At 41.7% G+C, this 18,527-nt stretch overlaps 1 protein-coding gene across 1 annotated transcript in view; it reads left to right on the forward strand.

The window, feature by feature from the left end:
* Positions 1-18,527, forward strand: part of PTPRN2 (protein tyrosine phosphatase receptor type N2) — a 938,219-nt gene that overhangs the window by 407,086 nt on the left and 512,606 nt on the right. Inside the window, exon 11 of the mRNA XM_075922745.1 lies at positions 15,327-15,406. Within this exon, the coding sequence (XP_075778860.1) occupies positions 15,327-15,406 (80 nt within the window). The remainder of the gene's footprint in view (positions 1-15,326; positions 15,407-18,527) is intronic.

Raw genomic sequence — 18,527 nt, forward strand, 5'->3', positions numbered from 1 at the left:
CAATCCACACTCTATATTGGTCATGCTCCATTGTGGCAAGTTGCAGTGCAAGGAGGAAGGAGGGACCCAGGCCCACTCACTACTCTGTCCTGGCCCAGGGACCCTCTGACGTTAGCCATGTTCTGCCCTTCTTCGTTCCTTGTCTGCCAATGTTTCTTGGGCCACTTCCCCATAGCTCTTGCATCTTCTTCACCCTTTGTAGCAGGGGCTGAGCCTGGAAGGTATCAGGCTGGAGTATCCCTTTCTCTATTCTTCTGAGCCTGCTCAGCACTGCTCTGCCCAAGGTGCTTCTCCCTTCATCTTCAGGGCCCAACTGCCCTCTGTTCTGCTGAGTAGCTCCTTATATCTGGACTGCCCCTGCAAGCTGCCTCCTGATTGGCGCCTAACAAGCCTGTGCTTTATTGGTAGGGTCTGCACTCGCTCTTGCCAGCCTACATTAACCTCTCATCCTCTAAAGTGAGGTGGCTGCCCCACGATACTCCCTTGCTGCAGATTAAGCCTATTGCGTACTGTCTTACTTTCTGGGAACCTAGACATCAGTCCTCTTTAAAACAGACCTAACATATTTGAAAGCTGTTATCAGAATTTGTCTCCTTTAAATCAAAGGGTTGCACTTTTGCAACTAATGGCACAAATGGGACAATACCTTACAGATCTGTAGCTAACAAATTCTTGGATACTCCTTCAGAGATTTTGAGTGCAAATCTTTTCTGATTTATCCTCAGTCTCCTTTCCTCTCTGTCCCATTTTCTGCAATGAGGGGATCACCATGTGGCTTTGGTGAAGTTAAGGTTAATTGCTAGAGCTGTGTGGAACTGTTTTTTTTTGTTATTGTTTCCTGACCAAACCGGATTTTTTTGGCCATGTCTACACTAAGATCCTCTTGCAGAAGAGAAAATGCAAATAGAGAGCTCATTTGCATATGTCACACTCTCATTTGCATTTCCTCTTCCTTTCCATTTTGCGCAATAGGTTTTTGCACAAAAGAGCACTGTGCAGATGACGCCTTTTTGTGCAAAAACCCCCTTTTGCATAAGAGCTGTTCTTCCTCAAAATTTGCTCAACCAAAATTTTCCCGGGGGTCTTGAGTGCAAAAAGGGTTATTTTTCCGATCAAGCATGGAAATTCCTATCTACCCATGTTGTACATCTCCTTGGAACTCAGATTCTATACCAGTGGTTTTTAAACTGTAGATTGTGGCCCAGTTCTGGGTTTTGAAATGTCAGACATTGGGTCTCCTTGCCGCAGGAGTATCAGGTGATCAGTGGGGGTGCTAAAACAGCTACCTGCATGTCCCACACCACAAACTGTGCTGCACCCCAGAAGCGGCTAGCAGGAGGCCTGGTTCCTAGATGGGGTTGGGGAAGAGGCAAGCACAGGACTCTAGATGCTGTTCCAGCCCCGAACACTAATTCCACATTCCCATTGGCTGTGAACCTGCTGCTAGCTACTCCTGGGGCACAGCATGGTCTGTGGAAGAGAGGAAAAGGAAGCCTGCTTTAGCACCCCTGCTGCACCGCTGACCAGGAGCTGCTCAAGGTAAGCCCCTCCTGCCAAAGCCCCCTACAGTACTCCAAAGCTCTCAACTTGAGCCCCACTCTGGAGTCCATGCTCTAGTCAAATTATGTTGGGTCATGGTCATCAACAATTTTCTTCAACTGGGTCATGAGAAACAAAAGTTTGAAAACCACTGCTCTGTACTGTGTAATGACAAGGAAGTTTTTAAAAAGTTGATTATAAATAATATGTACAAATGTATAAAGAGGGGAATATCAAGTAGGATTAGAGGAGATATTACTTATATATTTGCCACAGGTAAATCTGCTATTGGAATCCTGTGTTCCACTCTGAAAAACTGAAGAGAATTCAGAGAACTGTGAGATTCAAGGATTCTAAAGAATATGCTTTTAGTGAGAGACTCAAGGAGCTGCCTAATTATCTTAACAAGGAGATGATTAAGGCATGACTTGACCAGTTTCTGAGTACCTGCATGCAAAAGCAGATATTTGATATTAGTTTTTCAATCCAGTCAATAAAGGTATAACAAGATCCAATGGACAGAAGTTAAAACTACACAAATCTAAAGTAGAAAATCAGTACAGTTTAACAGTGATTTAACGTAACCACTGGAACAACTTACCATTGCTGGAAATTTTAAAAATTGAGATTGAATGCTTTTCTTAAAAGATATGCACTACTTCAAATAAGAATTAATTCAGGGACATTTAATGGTCTGTGTCATGAAGGAAGTCAGATTAGATGGTCATGACACTACTGTTGGCTTTACACTCTATGTCTTTATGAGCAGTGGTTCTTTGAATGATGGTCCCTGTGAGTATATCTGCACTGCAGTTAGACACATGTGGCTGGCCCAGATCAGCTGACTTTAGTTCACAGAGCTGAAGCTGTGAGGCTGTTTAACTGTGGTGTAGAGAGTGTGGCTCAGGCTACAGCCTAAGAAAGGTTATATGTTCTGAGCACTCTGATTTCACACATCACTCACAGGCTATGAACTACAGTGGGCCACATGACTCAATGCACTTAGGTGACCCCTTTTGTCAGATTTCACTTATGGCACGAGTTTGGCTTCACTTGATCTATTGCCCAAGCAAGGACCACATCACCTTCAAGGTGGTTGTTCCCACCAGAGTTGCCACCTTCCTTAATTGATGGTTGAACCTGGAAAAGTTAATTGTGGGCCCTTGCACAACTAGGCTACCGGTATTATGGATGTGGGATATTCATCTGGACAACCACACTACTCAGGGTACCTGGACAAAACTGTGTTTCAACTTTCTGGAACTGAGGGTGGTCTGTCTTTCATGTGAGGCCTTTTTTCCAGTATATACACTGGCTCCATATTCTGATAACATCAAATAATATCACTATTCTGGTCTATATAAATAGAAAGCAGCAAAATCTCATCTCCTCTGCCAGGAAGTTGTCAGATTTTGAAACTGGTGCATCAGAATCTGCATCACAATACAGTTGCATATCTTCCTGATATTTCCAACTTCTTGATGGACCATAAGTGGGATATTTGTAGTGCAGATCAGAGCAAGATATGTGCGTACTCCATTATGGGATCGCTTGTGTCTCAAATGAACAGACATTTCTCTGTACTTTGCTTCATGAGAGCCATGGATTGCAACTCCTGAAGGGAAGCTCTGCTAATGTCTGGGGGTATGTCTACACTACCCTCCTAGTTCGAACTAGCGGGGTAATGTATGCATACCGCACTTGCTAATGAAGCCCGGGATTTGAATTTCCCGGGCTTCATTAGCATAAGCGGGGAGCCGCCATTTTTAAATCCCCGCTGCTTCGAACCCCGTGTAGCGCGGCTACACGGGGCTCGAACTAGGTAGTTCGGACTAGGGTGCCTATTCCGAACTACCGTTACTCCTCGTTTCACGAGGAGTAACGGTAGTTCGGAATAGGACCCTAGTCCGAACTACCTAGTTCGAGCCCCGTGTAGCCGCGCTACACGGGGTTCGAAGCAGCGGGGATTTAAAAATGGCGGCTCCCCGCTTATGCTAATGAAGCCCGGGAAATTCAAATCCCGGGCTTCATTAGCAAGTGCGGTATGCATACATTACCCTCCTAGTTCGAACTAGGAGGGTAGTGTAGACATACCCTTGGATGTGTTGCCTTAGACCTGCCTTTCTTCACATTTCCCCCTTCCATAGGTTATAGGGAAGATATGTCACACAAAGGTGAATGTCAGTCTTCTAGCACCTCACTGGCCAAGACAGTTCTTGTTCATGGAACTTCTAATGAAGTCTGCTTGTCTGGAAAATAGAAAGTCATGTCTGGCCCCTATTCAGGTGATCCTCCACCAGAGCAGAAAAGCATTTACTAGAAGCTATGATCAGGCCAAATGGAGATGCTTTTTTGTGAGAGAATGACTGCACCACTCTTAAACCAGAAGGCTTCAGTTTAGTTCACCAGGAGTACACTGTCAGTGACCATGGGGCTTGAATACCTCAGAGCTTTTTTGTGTTAACAGGTTCTAACCTGCCACTCACAGACCTGCTAACTACTGTGAGAATAGGAGCTGAACTCAGACAGAAGGCCCCAATCCTGATTGACAGAACAGTGCTGGCTCTGCTTGGTCCACAGCCCTATTTAAACCCACCGCAGGAACAAGAAGTTGACTGTGTAACTGGTACTTTGTGTGTCTTGTGCTTCCTGTTGATTGACTGCCTGATATTCTGACCCCATCTGACTTTGGTTATTGATCTAAGGTTCCTCAGGTTTGTCTCCTGGTAACCTGAGCCTGCTTGCATGCTGATGCTTGGTTTGCTTTCTGGCGTGTCTTGGAGACTGACCTTCTGGTATCTGACTTAGCCTGATTCCCCATCCCTATTATGAGTACTACGTCTGACTGCACACACCTGGGTTTTGATGTACATCTATCAGTGATTAGTGCCCTTCCTATCTTTACAGTGCAATTCATGAAAGGTCTGATCAGGAATTTCTTGCTAGTACTTACTCCGATTCCTCAATGAGACCTTAACCTTTCCCATCCAGGATCACTAGCATAACTTTTAAACAAACGGCGACTTGTGCTATGGCCCACCTGTCCATGCAGGGGGCATTCTTAGTAGCTATTAACTCAGCTAAGAGGGTCAGTGAGCTTGGAGCTATTATGGCTCCTGCTCCTTACATGATACTTCACAAACAAAATGTTTTTCTTTAATTACACCCCAAGTTTCTCCACAAGATTGTTCCTGAGTTCCATATCAATCAAATAATGGCTACCTGCATTTTTGCTGAAACACCACACTTCCTGGGGCTAGGAGCTGGAGGGGGGGGGGGGGAGAGATGGACCACTGCTTCAGGTAAGTGCCACCCAGATCCTTCATGCCTGAAGATGAGGGTTCACTGGTCTGGGATTGAAGGGATTGGAGGGGCATCAGGCCTGGGGCAGAAGGTTAGGGCACCAAGAGCCTCAGGAGTGTAGAATCTGAGTGGCACTTACTTGAAACAGCTCCTGGAAGCAACATCCCATCCCCATTCTGGCTCCCAGACCCATGCAGAAGCAGGATCATGTGACTCTTCATACTCCCCCTCCATAGGCAATGCCACCACAGCTCCCATTTCCTGGGAACCATGACCTAAGGGAGCTGCAGAGCCAGCACTTGGGGCGGGACAACTCATGGAGCCCCTTGGCTATGTCTGCTTCCAGGAGCCATGCAGAGCCACTTCACATGCAGAGCGGGGCAAGGCAAGCCCCTGATCCCGCTCCCCAGCTGGGTCAAGCTCCCAACTGTGCTTCTGAGTGGGAGCCTGAGGGCCAGATAAAAGGACTAAAGGTCCAGATGTGGCCTGTGGGTGGTAACTTGCCCACCTCTGAGCTCAGGCATGGACTAGGGCATAGTGTACCACAAACATGAGGATTAAATTCCAGGTGGCCATTCTACAAATGTCCTGCGGAACACGTTGAAGGGATGCCATGGAGGCAGCCTGTGTTTCAGTAGAGTGAGCTGTGATACCCCTGGTGAAGGAATATTTGCTGTCTTGTAGCACTGTAAGGAACAGCACAAGACTGCCTTTGAGAGGATATGACTTGCCCACACAACCTCTTTGCTATGACAATAAAGAGTCTCAAGGTATGTCTACACTACAAAGTTAATTCGAACTAACAGCCGTTAGTGGAATTTGAACTACTGGAGCGCTTAATTCAAACTAGGTAAACCTCATTCTACGAGGACTAACACCTAGTTCAAATTAAGGGCTGTGTAGTCACTTAATTCGAACTAGTGGGAGGCTAGCCCTTCCCAGCTTGCCCTGGTGGCCACTCTGGGCACAACCAGGAAAACTCTTCTGCCCCCCTCCTGGCCCCGGAGCCCTTAAAGGGGCACGGTCTGGCTACGGTGCCCGTGCCAGGTTCAAGCCTGCCAGCACCCAGCCAGCAGACCCTGCACCTGGCACGGCAAGAACCAGCCACCTGCTGCCACCCAGCCCTCCGCCTCTTCCTGGGACCAGGCTGGCGGCTCCCAGGAGCCTGCCCGGGGCCGCAAGAGGTGGGCGCCTGCCTGGGCTAGTGCGGAGATCGTGGACCTCATCCAGGTTTGGGGGGTGGCCTCCAACATCCACGACCTCTGCACTAGACACAGGAAAGTGGCCTGCCAGCCTGGCCACCAAAGGCCACATGCAAACCCAGGAGCAGGTTTGCATGAAAATCAAGGTGGTCCTTTGAGACCCCCGACCCTGAGCCCTGAGCTTAGAACATAAGAACAGCCGTACTGGGTCAGACCAAAGGTCCATCTAGCCTAGTAGCCTGTCTGCCGATAGCGGCCAACACCAGCTACCCCGGAGGGAATGGACTGAAGACAATGACCGAGCTATTTGTTTCGTGCCATCCATCTCCAGCCTTCCACAAACAGAGGCCAGGGACACCGTTCCTACCCCCTGGCTAATAGCACTCCATGGACCCAACCTCCATGACTTTATCTAACTTCTCTTTAAACTCTGTTATAGTACTAGCCTTCAGAGCCGCCTGCAGCAAGGAGTTCCACAGGTTGACTATTTGCTTTGTGAAGAAGAACTTTCTTTTATTGGTTTGAAGTCTGCTACCCATTCATTTCATTTGGTGTCCTCTGGTCCTTATATTATGGGAACTAATAAAGAACTTTTCTTAATTCACCCTCTCCACACCACTCATGATTTTATAGACCTCTATCATATCCCCCCTCAGTCTCCTCTTTTCTAAGCTGAAAAGTCCCAGTCTCTTTAGCCTCTCTTCATATGGGACCTGTTCCAAACCCCTGATCATTTTAGTTGCCCTTTTCAAAACCCTTTCCAAGGCCAAAATATCTTTTCTGGGGTGAGAAGATCACATCTGTACACAGTACTGAAGATATGGCGTACCATAGTTTGATAATTCCCCTCCTCCTTCTTCCCCTGGCTTCCCTCTTCCAGCTCTCTCCTCCCAGGTTTCCCCCTCCCCTCTTCCACTCTCTCTCTTCCCCTCTCCCACCTCCTTTTCCCAGTCTCCCCAGAGGTTAATCTCCTCCCCCCCGTTTTATTAAATAAAAGAGTTTCTATTTTTGAACACACATGTCCTTTATTTTTTACATCAGGAAGGGGGACTAGGGATGGGTAAGTTTAAGGAGATGAGGGAGGAATGGGGCACGACCCCCCGATGGGGAGGACTGGGGTGGCTCTGTGGGCTCCTCGGGGTGGAAGCTCTCCTGCAGTCCCCTGATTGACCACCCCGGATGGCTGACGGCTGAGTGCTGTGATATGCCAAGTGTGGGCGCTCAGGGCACTCCAAGACCGGACTGCTTTGCTGTCCCTCATCAAGGTAGACAAGCAAGCGGGGAACCCTGAGAACTGTCTGTCCGGGGTGGGGATCGGGTCCCTTTAAGCACAGCCCTTGGCTAGCCTGAGACAGCAGCTCCACGCTCTAAGTCCTAACCTGATGCCCTGCCAGCACTGCTTCCGGCCAGTCTTAACTTTGGTTCAGGGTCCACTCAATGTGGACATGCTAGTTCGAATTAGCAAAACACTAATTCGAACTAGTTTTTAGATCTAGATGCACTAGTTCTAACTAGCTTAGTTCAAACTAATTAATTCGAATTAAGTTAGTTCGAATTAGTGCTGTAGTGTAGACATACCCTCGGTGATTTTCTAATGAGTTTGGTTCTTTGCAGGCAGAATGCCAAAGCACACTAGACATTGAGGGACTTAGAGCCTGCACCCCCTGTTGGAGCCGTCATTCCCCTATATGCACCAATCCCCTATCTCAGGTGAGAGTTCCCTTCCATTCCCCAAACCCCTTGGTTGCATCCTGGAACACCCTCCCGCAACCTGAACTTCTCATTTCTGGCCCCACGCCAGAGCCTGCACCCCTAGCCAGAGTCCTGACTCCCTCTTACATCCCAACCCCCAATTTTGTGAACATTTTATGGCCCTCCATACAATTTCCATACCAAGACATGGTCCTCAGGCTAAAAAATTTTCCCAGCCCTGACTTTTAGCTGAAAATGCAGTGGGTTGATTAGCAATATTGGAAGTACCTTTGCATCCACTTCTATACTGAACACTGTTTGCCAATCATCTACATGTAGAATACATATAGGGACCATCACTTGAAGAAGAAGTGGAGGTTACTTGCTGTCACTGCAGGTTCTTCCAGATATGTGGAATATCTACTTCCACTGTCCTCATTCCCATTTGCTTCAGATCTTGTTGGATTTGAAATAAGAGTAACTGGAGAGGCTTCAACCTGCACTGTCTCTTATACCTTGTGCTGGGAACTTGAGAGCTACTGCATGTGTGGGCCAACAGATGCTGCTTTGAAGAAATTCTGGACTCAGACATGGTGCACATGCACTCACACACATGTTATATAGAACTAGGGATCTCACATCTTGAAGAACCTACAGTTAGAGTAAGTAATATTCACATATGTTGAGCTACAGTATGGAATTGATTTTCCTGCAGGCGGTCTAATTAATTTTCTTGGGGAGATTAATAACTAGCCTAGGGGAAGGGATTTTTAATAGGATTTGTCCGTACAGGGTTGCTTACTTATTGGATTGTTTGCCTGAATTTCTTTCCTGAAGTACCAGCTCATATGATATAAATGTAGCATGAAAAACATTGAGCCATGCAATATACCTTTAGGGTGAGATTCACTAATACAATCTTAGCCCTTTGCACCATTCCGTTCAAAGTGTTTGTAAAACAAGTCTTAATTGACTAGTTAAAATGGGATTGCAACTGGTTTGAGTAAGAAGGGACGTACAAAACCAGGCACAATGGACCAAGGCATCTGGACTTACGTTATTTATGGATGACCCAACACACCACACCTCTGGTTCTGTTTTGCTTTATCAATTGTGCATTATGCAGACATTCTACATCATGAAAATGCCACTACTGGATATTTGCTCTCGCTCTGTATATATAAGTATGAGTGTTTAGATATGGATGCATATCATATCTGTTTGTAGAACTGAATGACTCTTAATTTTTCAGCACATTTATAATGCTATGGAGAAAAGTAGATTACCATGCAGCATTGAAGATGGACCTATGCTTGAACACAGAAGCCACAGCAATATATACAGATTGCAAGCAATTAGTTCAACTCTTGTAATCTGCCAAACGTTCCCTAAAACAATTACCTTCACTGCTATAAAATTTAGTTTGCACTGTTCTCTGGAGTGTTACTAATTGTTTTTCTTAACCCCAGAAAATTAAAGATCTTTTAAATGAACACATAAGGTTGTTAAGAGCAGCTTTGTGTTATGAAACAGGATTGATATGAGAATATTTAATGTGGTAATTATCCACTGCTCCCTGTAATATTCCACAGTCTCAAGAAAAATGTTTTATCATTTAAAAAAAATGTAGTCCAGGTTCATTCTTTCTGGCATGAGTTCCATGTCTGGTCACTAAAAATAAACATAACCATGTTGGCACTTGTTTCTCAAATCCTTTTCCACTAGGGGGTATGATAGACTGTAACTGTATTTCACAGCAATCTTATATGATACTGTTGTACTAACGATTATATACGTGAGGGAGAAAAACAGACAGGCAAAGCTCAATACATAATTTATACAGATTTAAGTCCCGTCATTCGTAAATATAATTGTAACCTAAGGCTTGAAAGTGATATGGACATTGCCATATTAATCATGCTGCAGCTCTGTTTTTTTCAGCACTTCATTTGTTGACAGGCAAAATGCAACAAAAGTGTTGCTGATCTGTAAAACAATTAATGGAAGGAAATACTTATAATTATATATTAACACAAGACATATTGTTTACTTTCTCTGCATGTTGAAAGATGCACCTTCTAACCTTCAGATGGATAATATAAACCTGGTGGTGAGAGGTATGTGTGAATAGCATTAAATCAGCAATCAACCTTTAAGTCATTTCAGTGCAAACACTGTAATTACTTTATCTATAGTAAACAGAATATAAGACAACAGCACATAAGGGTGACAATTTGCAATATGGTTTGAATGTCGTTGTTAAATAAAACTAATATGGCTGAAGGAAACATTACTGAAATTTAAAAAAAATACCAGCAGAAATTTTGACAGCCAACAGAGGGGGATAATTAGTCTGTACATTTCAAGTAATATATTTAGCAGATCATTGAAACAGACATTACATTTTGCATAGGGAGCATTCCGTGCTTGTTACCCTTGAAGCCAGATTTGCCTACCTTAGCTGAAAAACATTTTAGCAAAAGTGTTATCAGAAGTGTTATGCGTAATTACAGTAATTTAGGTAGAATGCATTTTAAGAGCCAAATTGTGCTCTTATATATAAGTCAAGGGAATTTACTTCCAATTTGCATTGATGTAAATATGAGCAGAATCCAGTTCAAAATGTTATTAAAAAGATCTAAGTGCACTGTTGTATTTTTAGATAAAATGTGCTGCCTCCTGACATTTTTAATGTCTCTTTTAGTTGAAGAAATACCACATTGCTTGTTCCTTATATTTCAAGCGAGGCATTTGTGTTTTATATTTATGATCTGTTTTTTCTGCACAGCTCAGTATGAATTCTAGAGTGATGTAATCTGCCATGAAAGGAGGGATGCCTTTACTAACTGGCAGAATCATCCGTGATTTGTGGCAACAGTTTGTTTGCAATCCATCAGGTCATAAACAATAGCGTGCACTTCAGTGAGCTTCAGTATTTAGAGTGATGTAAAGACAATGGCCATTAATAGTAGCTGGGCTTCAGAGAACTTAGCAGTATCAAGAAGAAGCAGTTTATCCATCTTGATCCCTGATAAATAATGTCCAAGTTCTTTTTCACTACATGTCTTAGGTGCATTTTTTGTGCACCTAAAAACCCTTTCAAAACCTCCCACTATAGTGCTCTTAAAAATATTGAACAGTAGCATATTATTACAGTTTGGTGGAACACACTCCTCCCACATATAGTGAACAAGAATAAGCGTTCTTATTGAAATTTTTCTTTGAGTGCTTTTTGCCAGAAAGACCTCATGAGAAAAGTCTTTATTTTATGAGCTCCCGATGCTATTAGAGCATCCCCAGTACACTCAACAGTAAATGAAATTTTGTCCAAGTGAGCTCCATTTTTTTAAAACCAAAATTCATGCCCATGTGCAATAATTTCTGAGAAGGGCTGAAATTTACAATATACATTTCTGAGGGGGACTGAAAAGAATATCTATACTATCCATGTGTAGTAAATATGCCTTAAAAAGTTGTGTAATTTTATCCTACAGTACATTTTACAGTACTTTCAAGAATTAAATACTGTAGAACAACAACATAACTGTTCCACATCATCAGCTCTGCAGACCTGCAAAGGGGGCAATTGCCACAGCCTGGCGGGGGCTCCCTTCTGCTGCTGCGGTTGCTGCTGACAGCAGCAGCGGCCAGTTTTCCAGGCCTGTTAAATCACTGGTGATGTTTTGAGTGGCACTGAAGGGCTGAATAGGGGAGGCTAGATCCCTGCCCCACCTCTTCTTAATGAGGTCTCACCCATACTGGGGTATAGATTCAAAGCCCTCTCCACCCCCCCACGCATCTTGTCCTGGGGCCCAGCATCATAATGTGAGCATGGTGGGAAGAGGAAATCACTGATATCTGTGGGGATGATATCTCCTCTGAATGTAATCTTGAAGTCTAGATACTTGGCTACAATTGTGGGAGGGTCAGTGCAGCTTTGGGAGGGAATAATACACAAATGGCTTTGATGCTCCTCTGCTGACTGGCTTTGTTGTAAGTGCTCCCACACTGCTGTATATTTATGATCTATGTCATCTGCATATTTTTCTGAATGCTCATGTGATGTAATCTGCCGCAAAGGTGGGATGTGTCTACTAACTGGCACACTCATCAGCTCCTGCCATGTCATTTGGAGCAGCAGATGGTGGGAGACTGTTTAGAAGCACGCTACGAAGACTATTAATGAATGCCACTAAAGTGGGTGATTTTCTTGTGGCAAACTACCTCCAGTTCTTGGCCAGAATCTGCCAGTGAGTTGAATGTTGGCAAAGCATTTTAATGATCTTAGATGAAATGGAAGTGCATATACATGTTAAATATCATAATCTAAGAAATACTATTTAAATGCTCCTGGCAAGTCATTCAGGCACTCATTATTTATTAAAATAAACTTCAGTGCTATTGGAGACTGGGCATCAGGGTTGTCATTTGAGCAATAGACTTTGTTTTTTCTAAAAAGTACAAGAAGAAAAAACGATAGAGGCTCTATCAATTTACAATGGCTCAGAATATAATGTGAACACTGAATGTGATGTGACTAAAGGAGATGACAGCTAGTGTTCATTGGTTCCACAACCAATCCAGGGTCAGAATTATTATAGTAGAAGGATCATTCTAATAATGCGCTTATTTAATTGTTATGTAATAGTCTGCTCACTGTCAGGATCTGAAATTTCCCAGCCTCAGATCTGGTTTCTAGTTTCTGGGTTTTGTACAGTGTTTGGAAAACTATTTATAATACATCAATACATATTTCCAAAAGTATAATAGAACAACTAGCTTTTTGACTAAGTTTTGTAGGCTTCGTTGATTTCTTTAGCAAGATAACTCCAATAATGCAATGATAGACACTATACAAGTTAGATATATAGCTAGTTAGTGAAGCATGATCTAATGGCCTGAGCATAGGATTCCAAGCAATATGTTCCTGAGTTCTAATCTTGACTCTTATGTCAATTTATTTTATGACCTGTAGGCAGTCTGAAACCATATTGCCACAGTTTTTTCCTCTGTACAATGGAGGTATATATATGGATTGCCTCACAGAGGTATGGAAAATGACTTATTTAACTGCTTTCGTGATGAAAAATACTATTACATAAATGCTAAGTACTATTACTTCAGAAAAAATGCATTTTAAAGCTGTAGTTCAAGTCCTGTAAGAGAAAATATTTTCTAGTGCATTTTCTGTTACATAGCAACTTTTCGGCTTTCACATGCATCTCATATAGAAAGTCTAAGCATATTGTATGTATGATGACAGTAGTGTCTATTAATGCAGTGTTGTTCCTAATTCACAGTATAAACAGAACTGTTCTCAAAGATTATGTGATTTATAGTAATCAATATAACATGCCAGCGTATAGTCCAGACCAATGAGTAGCTGTGCATGCCCTTCCCTGTAACTTTGGATGTCATTTGCAGTGCCTTGCTACTGTAGCTTCCAATGGGGATTGCTCATAAACAAGTCACTTACTTCTAGCTATATCTCTGTGTGTATTTGCTGCAGCCAGCCCCACCTTGGCACTTACTAGCCTTAAAGATCACCACAGGGTGACCCTGATCCATTCCTGGTCTCATATATTTCTGGGGAGATTTATGTCCTGTACCGCTCAGCCCTCTGTTAGACATTTCAAACATATTAAGTCAATTTATTCTTTTAAGGGAATAATATGCACACTGCGTGTTATCCTAAATAGAGATGCCAGATGCTTCAACCTGAATACAATGTATTAGATAAAGGAATAAAACAAGTGAATTAACTACAGAGAGAGGTATTTTAAGCAAGTACAAGAACTGAGGGATAAAAGTCAGAAATGGTTACAAGAAAAATAAAGATAACTTAGGCACTATGAAGTATTTTAACAAACTATATTAGGTTCAAATCAAAGTTCTCCCCAGATGCTTTCAGCAGGCTTCCTGACCAAACCCTTAAGGTCAGCACCCTTCCCTCAGAGCCCAATGGCTAGTCCTTTTGTATCATCAGGTGATATGAATGTGATGGTCAGGGAGAGAGAAAGGAATGCTGTCCCATCTTTCTATAGTCCTCTCCCCACTTTGAGAAGCATTTCCAGCTGGGAGCAAGGGGACAGGCAGTCTGTGTAGAAGTAAACTCCATGCTGATTTTTTGCTATGATGTGGATTTTTGCCCCAGACCCCTTGCCAAAAAATAATATCTTAGCAGGTAATAGTCCATCAGCCTTGCTTACACCTAGCTGATGCTTCAGCTTACTCTTTATCTCTGAGAAACTGGTTTGGCCACTCTCTGGAAAACATATTTTTCAGTCTTGATTTCAGTTGGTTTGTAACTTCACACATAATGCTGCTGCATTCATTTTATTATATTACTGATCAGCAAATTGAATTTTTAAATGATACCTCACAAGGCATACCTGTACAAACATTAAAAGGGAAACGGCAGTATATTTGAAAATATATGTGATTTGTCTTTACTCACTCGTAATAATAATATAAGACTCTTATAACTAAAATCTGTTTTCATTCTAATTTCATCCCCTTCACTATACATGCACATCCATTTGGAATTATTGGGGTGCTTCTCAATACAGGACTGTTGATACTGATATATTTCTCAAAAAATATACATTGAGGCATTTGCTTTGGCAAACACTATGGATCTGATTCTACCATTCCTCAGTATGCTGATTAGTACTGTACTGTGTAAGTTGCTCATGGAGTCATAGATTTGAAAGCCAGAAAGCGCCATGGTGGTGAGCCAGTCAGACCTCCCATGTGATACAGGCCATAGAGTTTTACTAAGTGGTTATTGCAGCAGACCCATAACTGTAGTTGGGCTAGAGCAGGTATTTTTAGAAAGAGATCATGATTTAAAGGGGTGAAGTGATGGAGAATCCAACACATTCCTTGAAAAGTTGTGCCAGTGGTTAAGTACCTGCATTGTTTGTTTTTTAAAAATCCATCATATTTCTAGTCTGAATTTGTCTTGTTTCAACTGTCAGCTGTTGAATGTCACTACATCTTTTGTAGATTAAAGAGATATCTACTATCAGAAATCTTTTTCCTAGGAAGAGTTATAGACTCAGATGAAAGCGTCTCTTCACCTTCTCTTTGTTGAGCTTCTTTTGTCTCTCATTGTAAGGCAGGGTTTTCAGACATCCATTGGTTTTAATGGGGCGACTTGTGAGGTAAGCAACTGTTAGCTAGGGCTGGCAGAAACAGAAAGGACATGTGATTTAATCCTGGATTCTGAGTGCCATTGATACTTTGTGTGGAGCTTGGGCAAATCACTTGGGGTTTTTGTTTGTTTTTTTTTACTTCATTTTCACATCTTTGTAACAGGTACAATACCTGCATGGTGGGTGTCCTGAGGCTTAATTAATGTCTGCAAAGTTCTTTCAGACATATAATACATTACAGCAAAACAAAAGAATGAATATAAAGGTTTACATGGATGTTGCAAATGGTGTAAATTGAATCAAAAGGAAAAGAAACGAAGGGTGCCTTAATAATGTCCCTTAAATTCATCTTTTCTTTAAGTCTTGTTTTTCATAGGAAGTGTTATCCTGTATTTCTTTGTTACAAATCTCATGTTTTAAAATCTTTTTGTAGCATGCTGGGACCAGCTGTGACCTTCAAAGTGCACTCAAATGCCCAAAATATTACAACTGCAGACGTTGCCAAAGCAGCAGGTAAGAATCCCAAACCCTTAACCTGTGCCCATGTACTGTTCAGTTTAGAAAACAGCACCTCCACCAGCAGCAGCAGCAAAAGGAATGAGCATTCTCATAGGAAAGCTGTCTTTTAATGAAGGAGACAGTTGAAGGGTTAGTACACAGGTGGGAAATAGAAGCGTAACATCTTTGAGTCAATTAAAACTCCCTGAGACTTTATTGTTTGCAGAGGACTGGATTAAACAGAAGGAAGCAGTCATGGTCTAGTGTAGTGAAAAAGGCCCTAGTGTTGTACTGTATCTGGGAGAGAAAAATAGAGATTTTGAAAATGAAAAATTGATACCTGTGACTTCCAGAAATAAAACCAAATTCTTTGTAACAAAAAACTTAAAATTTGCTTTTATTTATTAGTTACTTTGACAATTCCCATGAATATTTAGGACACAAACATAATATATCTAAAACTAAACTGTTTCTATAAACGTCACTGTTATGAGTACTATATTTTACTTAGATACCTACCGCCTGTGTGATGAAGTAATCTTTCTTATGACTACAAGAAATCCTTTCTGCAAATTAGCTGTCTTGGTCATTTATTTATTTCCAAATTACCTGAGATAGTTTGGGTAGTTTTAATATTTAAGAATAAATAATTAGCAAAATCCCTTTAAAATGGGGAACAAAGGAGACTAGTTTATATAAACACAGGGCAAACCATACTTGCTGTAAATGCACTAAATGCACTGCTGTAAACACCTCTTTAAATCAACTTGAAATGTTTCTGATATAGTCTTTTCTTTTTGTATGCCTGCCTGCTTTCTCTTGCATTAAACAGACATTTCATCAAGTTCCTATTCATGAACCTGACAGTCCCAATATTTTACTAATATTGGTAAAATAGGCTTAAATAAAAAAGTTGTATACCATGTAATTTTTATTAAAAGTTGAAGCTGCCAAAAAAAATCTCTTAAGAGGAATACCTTCAAAACAAATCTACAAAAGAAAACAAGAGCATGCGTATTTTCAGGGTAGATACTTCATTGCTTTGACTTCATAGCTAAATAACTGTATTACCTCATGAACTAATGTAAGTAATTTTACATCAGTTTGGAGATTTTAAAACCAGACCCTATTTACAGAAAATAAATGGGTTCTACTAACTGATTAAGTCCACTCACCATCAAATCTTTGGAAGAAAGAAGGATTGAAAGAAGAATTAATTGAGCCACTCAGATACTATAATGACCTCATATACTATGATATCTTAAATTGCTCAGATTGACAGAAAGGAATCCAGATGTACAAGCTGCTTCATACATACATCCACCATGGATGTTCTTATGAGTTGCTTATGTGCAGCAGAAGCTGCCACAAAATCAAGTCTTGATTTATTTTTACAGTCAGAGTTTACACTGTGTGTCCAGAAAGCACAAATTGTGTTCTCCATCATTACATATGCTGTACCCTGTCAATGTATAAAATAACTCTTTTTCGGATTCTCTACCATCAACTGTGGTCTACCCAAATGGCGTGTCGGAGAAGGATGTGAGATTCCCTCAAAACCTGCTAAGTTACAAAAGAAAACCTGAAGAAGAGCTATATGTAAGCTCAAAAACCTCTCTCTCACTAACAGAAGTTGATCCAATAAAAGATATTACCTCATCCACCTTGTCTCTAATATCCTAGAACTAACATGACTACAACAACATTACATAAAAGGAAAATATGTCTTCTATAAATGTAGATGAGCAAGGGTGGTGACATGCACAGGATCCTGAACTTTTCTAGGCTTCTGCTTTGTTACCAACTTCTCTTGGCATGCATATTTGATCCATACCCCTAAAAGATAAAGCTCTCCATGCCCACTTCTTGCTGATGAATCCTTTCTGGGTAACCCCATATTTCACATAGCCATTAATATCTTGATCCCTTTCATGCAGTTGCTAAAGCTTTCTGGAATCCACATAATGACAAGCATGACCACCCTGTGATGTCCATGAGTGGTGGGAGAAGCTTCTGCTTGGTTAGGCAAGCTTCCCAGGCTGTGGTGCACCTAGGCCCCATCCCCACTCTGCCCAGGCCCTGCCCCCACGTTGCTCAGGCCTCAATGTCTCCCTCTTTTCTTCCCTCACCATCTCTGTTCACCCCTTCTAGCCAAATCCCTAAACCCAAAGGTAGCAAGTGACATTTGAACCTACTCCTCCACACTAAACTAACATTTCTTTCTGAAGCACATTAATCGTATTTTCCTATGCATGCTAGATTGTGAAGACAGGACATGCATAAGGTACCTAATTAAACACCTTAAATTTGGGACTAAAATGTCAGTCACTGGTTTTTTGATATACCTTGAAGTTTATTTGCAAAAACATTGTAAGGGCAAGTCAGCTGTCCTGTTGACTAGAATATTAAATATTATGGAATACATGATGCAGGTCTTCTCTGTTTTGCTTTTTCTTAATCAATATTTCTAAGATAATTTTATATTTTAAATATAACCTAAGTCTTCATAAAGTAATAATTCCAGATTACTACATATTTAACACACTGAAACAAAGACATTATTTTAAATTGATCAGAGTGGTTTAGTATGTTCATTTTAGAAAAAGGGAACACTATTTTATTTTGTGTGATTTCTATAACCACAGACATGTTTATGAAATTTCTCTATATGCTTATGGTAAAAATCTGTTTCCAAAGATTTTAGACATAATAAAGGATTTTATATCTTACTAAGGTACTGATTAGGGTGGGGGGGCGGGGGAAGGCTCTTAAAACTAGTTCATAAAATAGTCAGAAGTAAAGAAATGGAAGTTTATTTGTCCTGCTATCTGGAAGAAAAAGGAATGTTGCCCCTTTAGGACTCTCTTCAACAGGGAAGTAAAGAGAGAAATTACTGCAGAGATGTACCAAAAGGAATGGAAGACTTTGGAAACAAGTTTTTATACTATAGTAATTAAAATTAAAGGCTGTGTCTACACTGGCACCCCTTTCCGGAAAAGGGATGCTAATGAGATACTTCAGAATTGCAAATGCCGCGGGAGATTTAAATATCCCCCGCGGCATTTGCATGAACATGGCTGCCGCTTTTTCCCGGCTCGGGGTTTTGCCGGAGAAAAGCGCCAGTCTAGACAGGATC

This window comes from Pelodiscus sinensis, chromosome 2 (assembly GCF_049634645.1).
Source record: "Pelodiscus sinensis isolate JC-2024 chromosome 2, ASM4963464v1, whole genome shotgun sequence".
Classification (NCBI taxonomy): Eukaryota; Metazoa; Chordata; order Testudines; family Trionychidae; genus Pelodiscus; species Pelodiscus sinensis.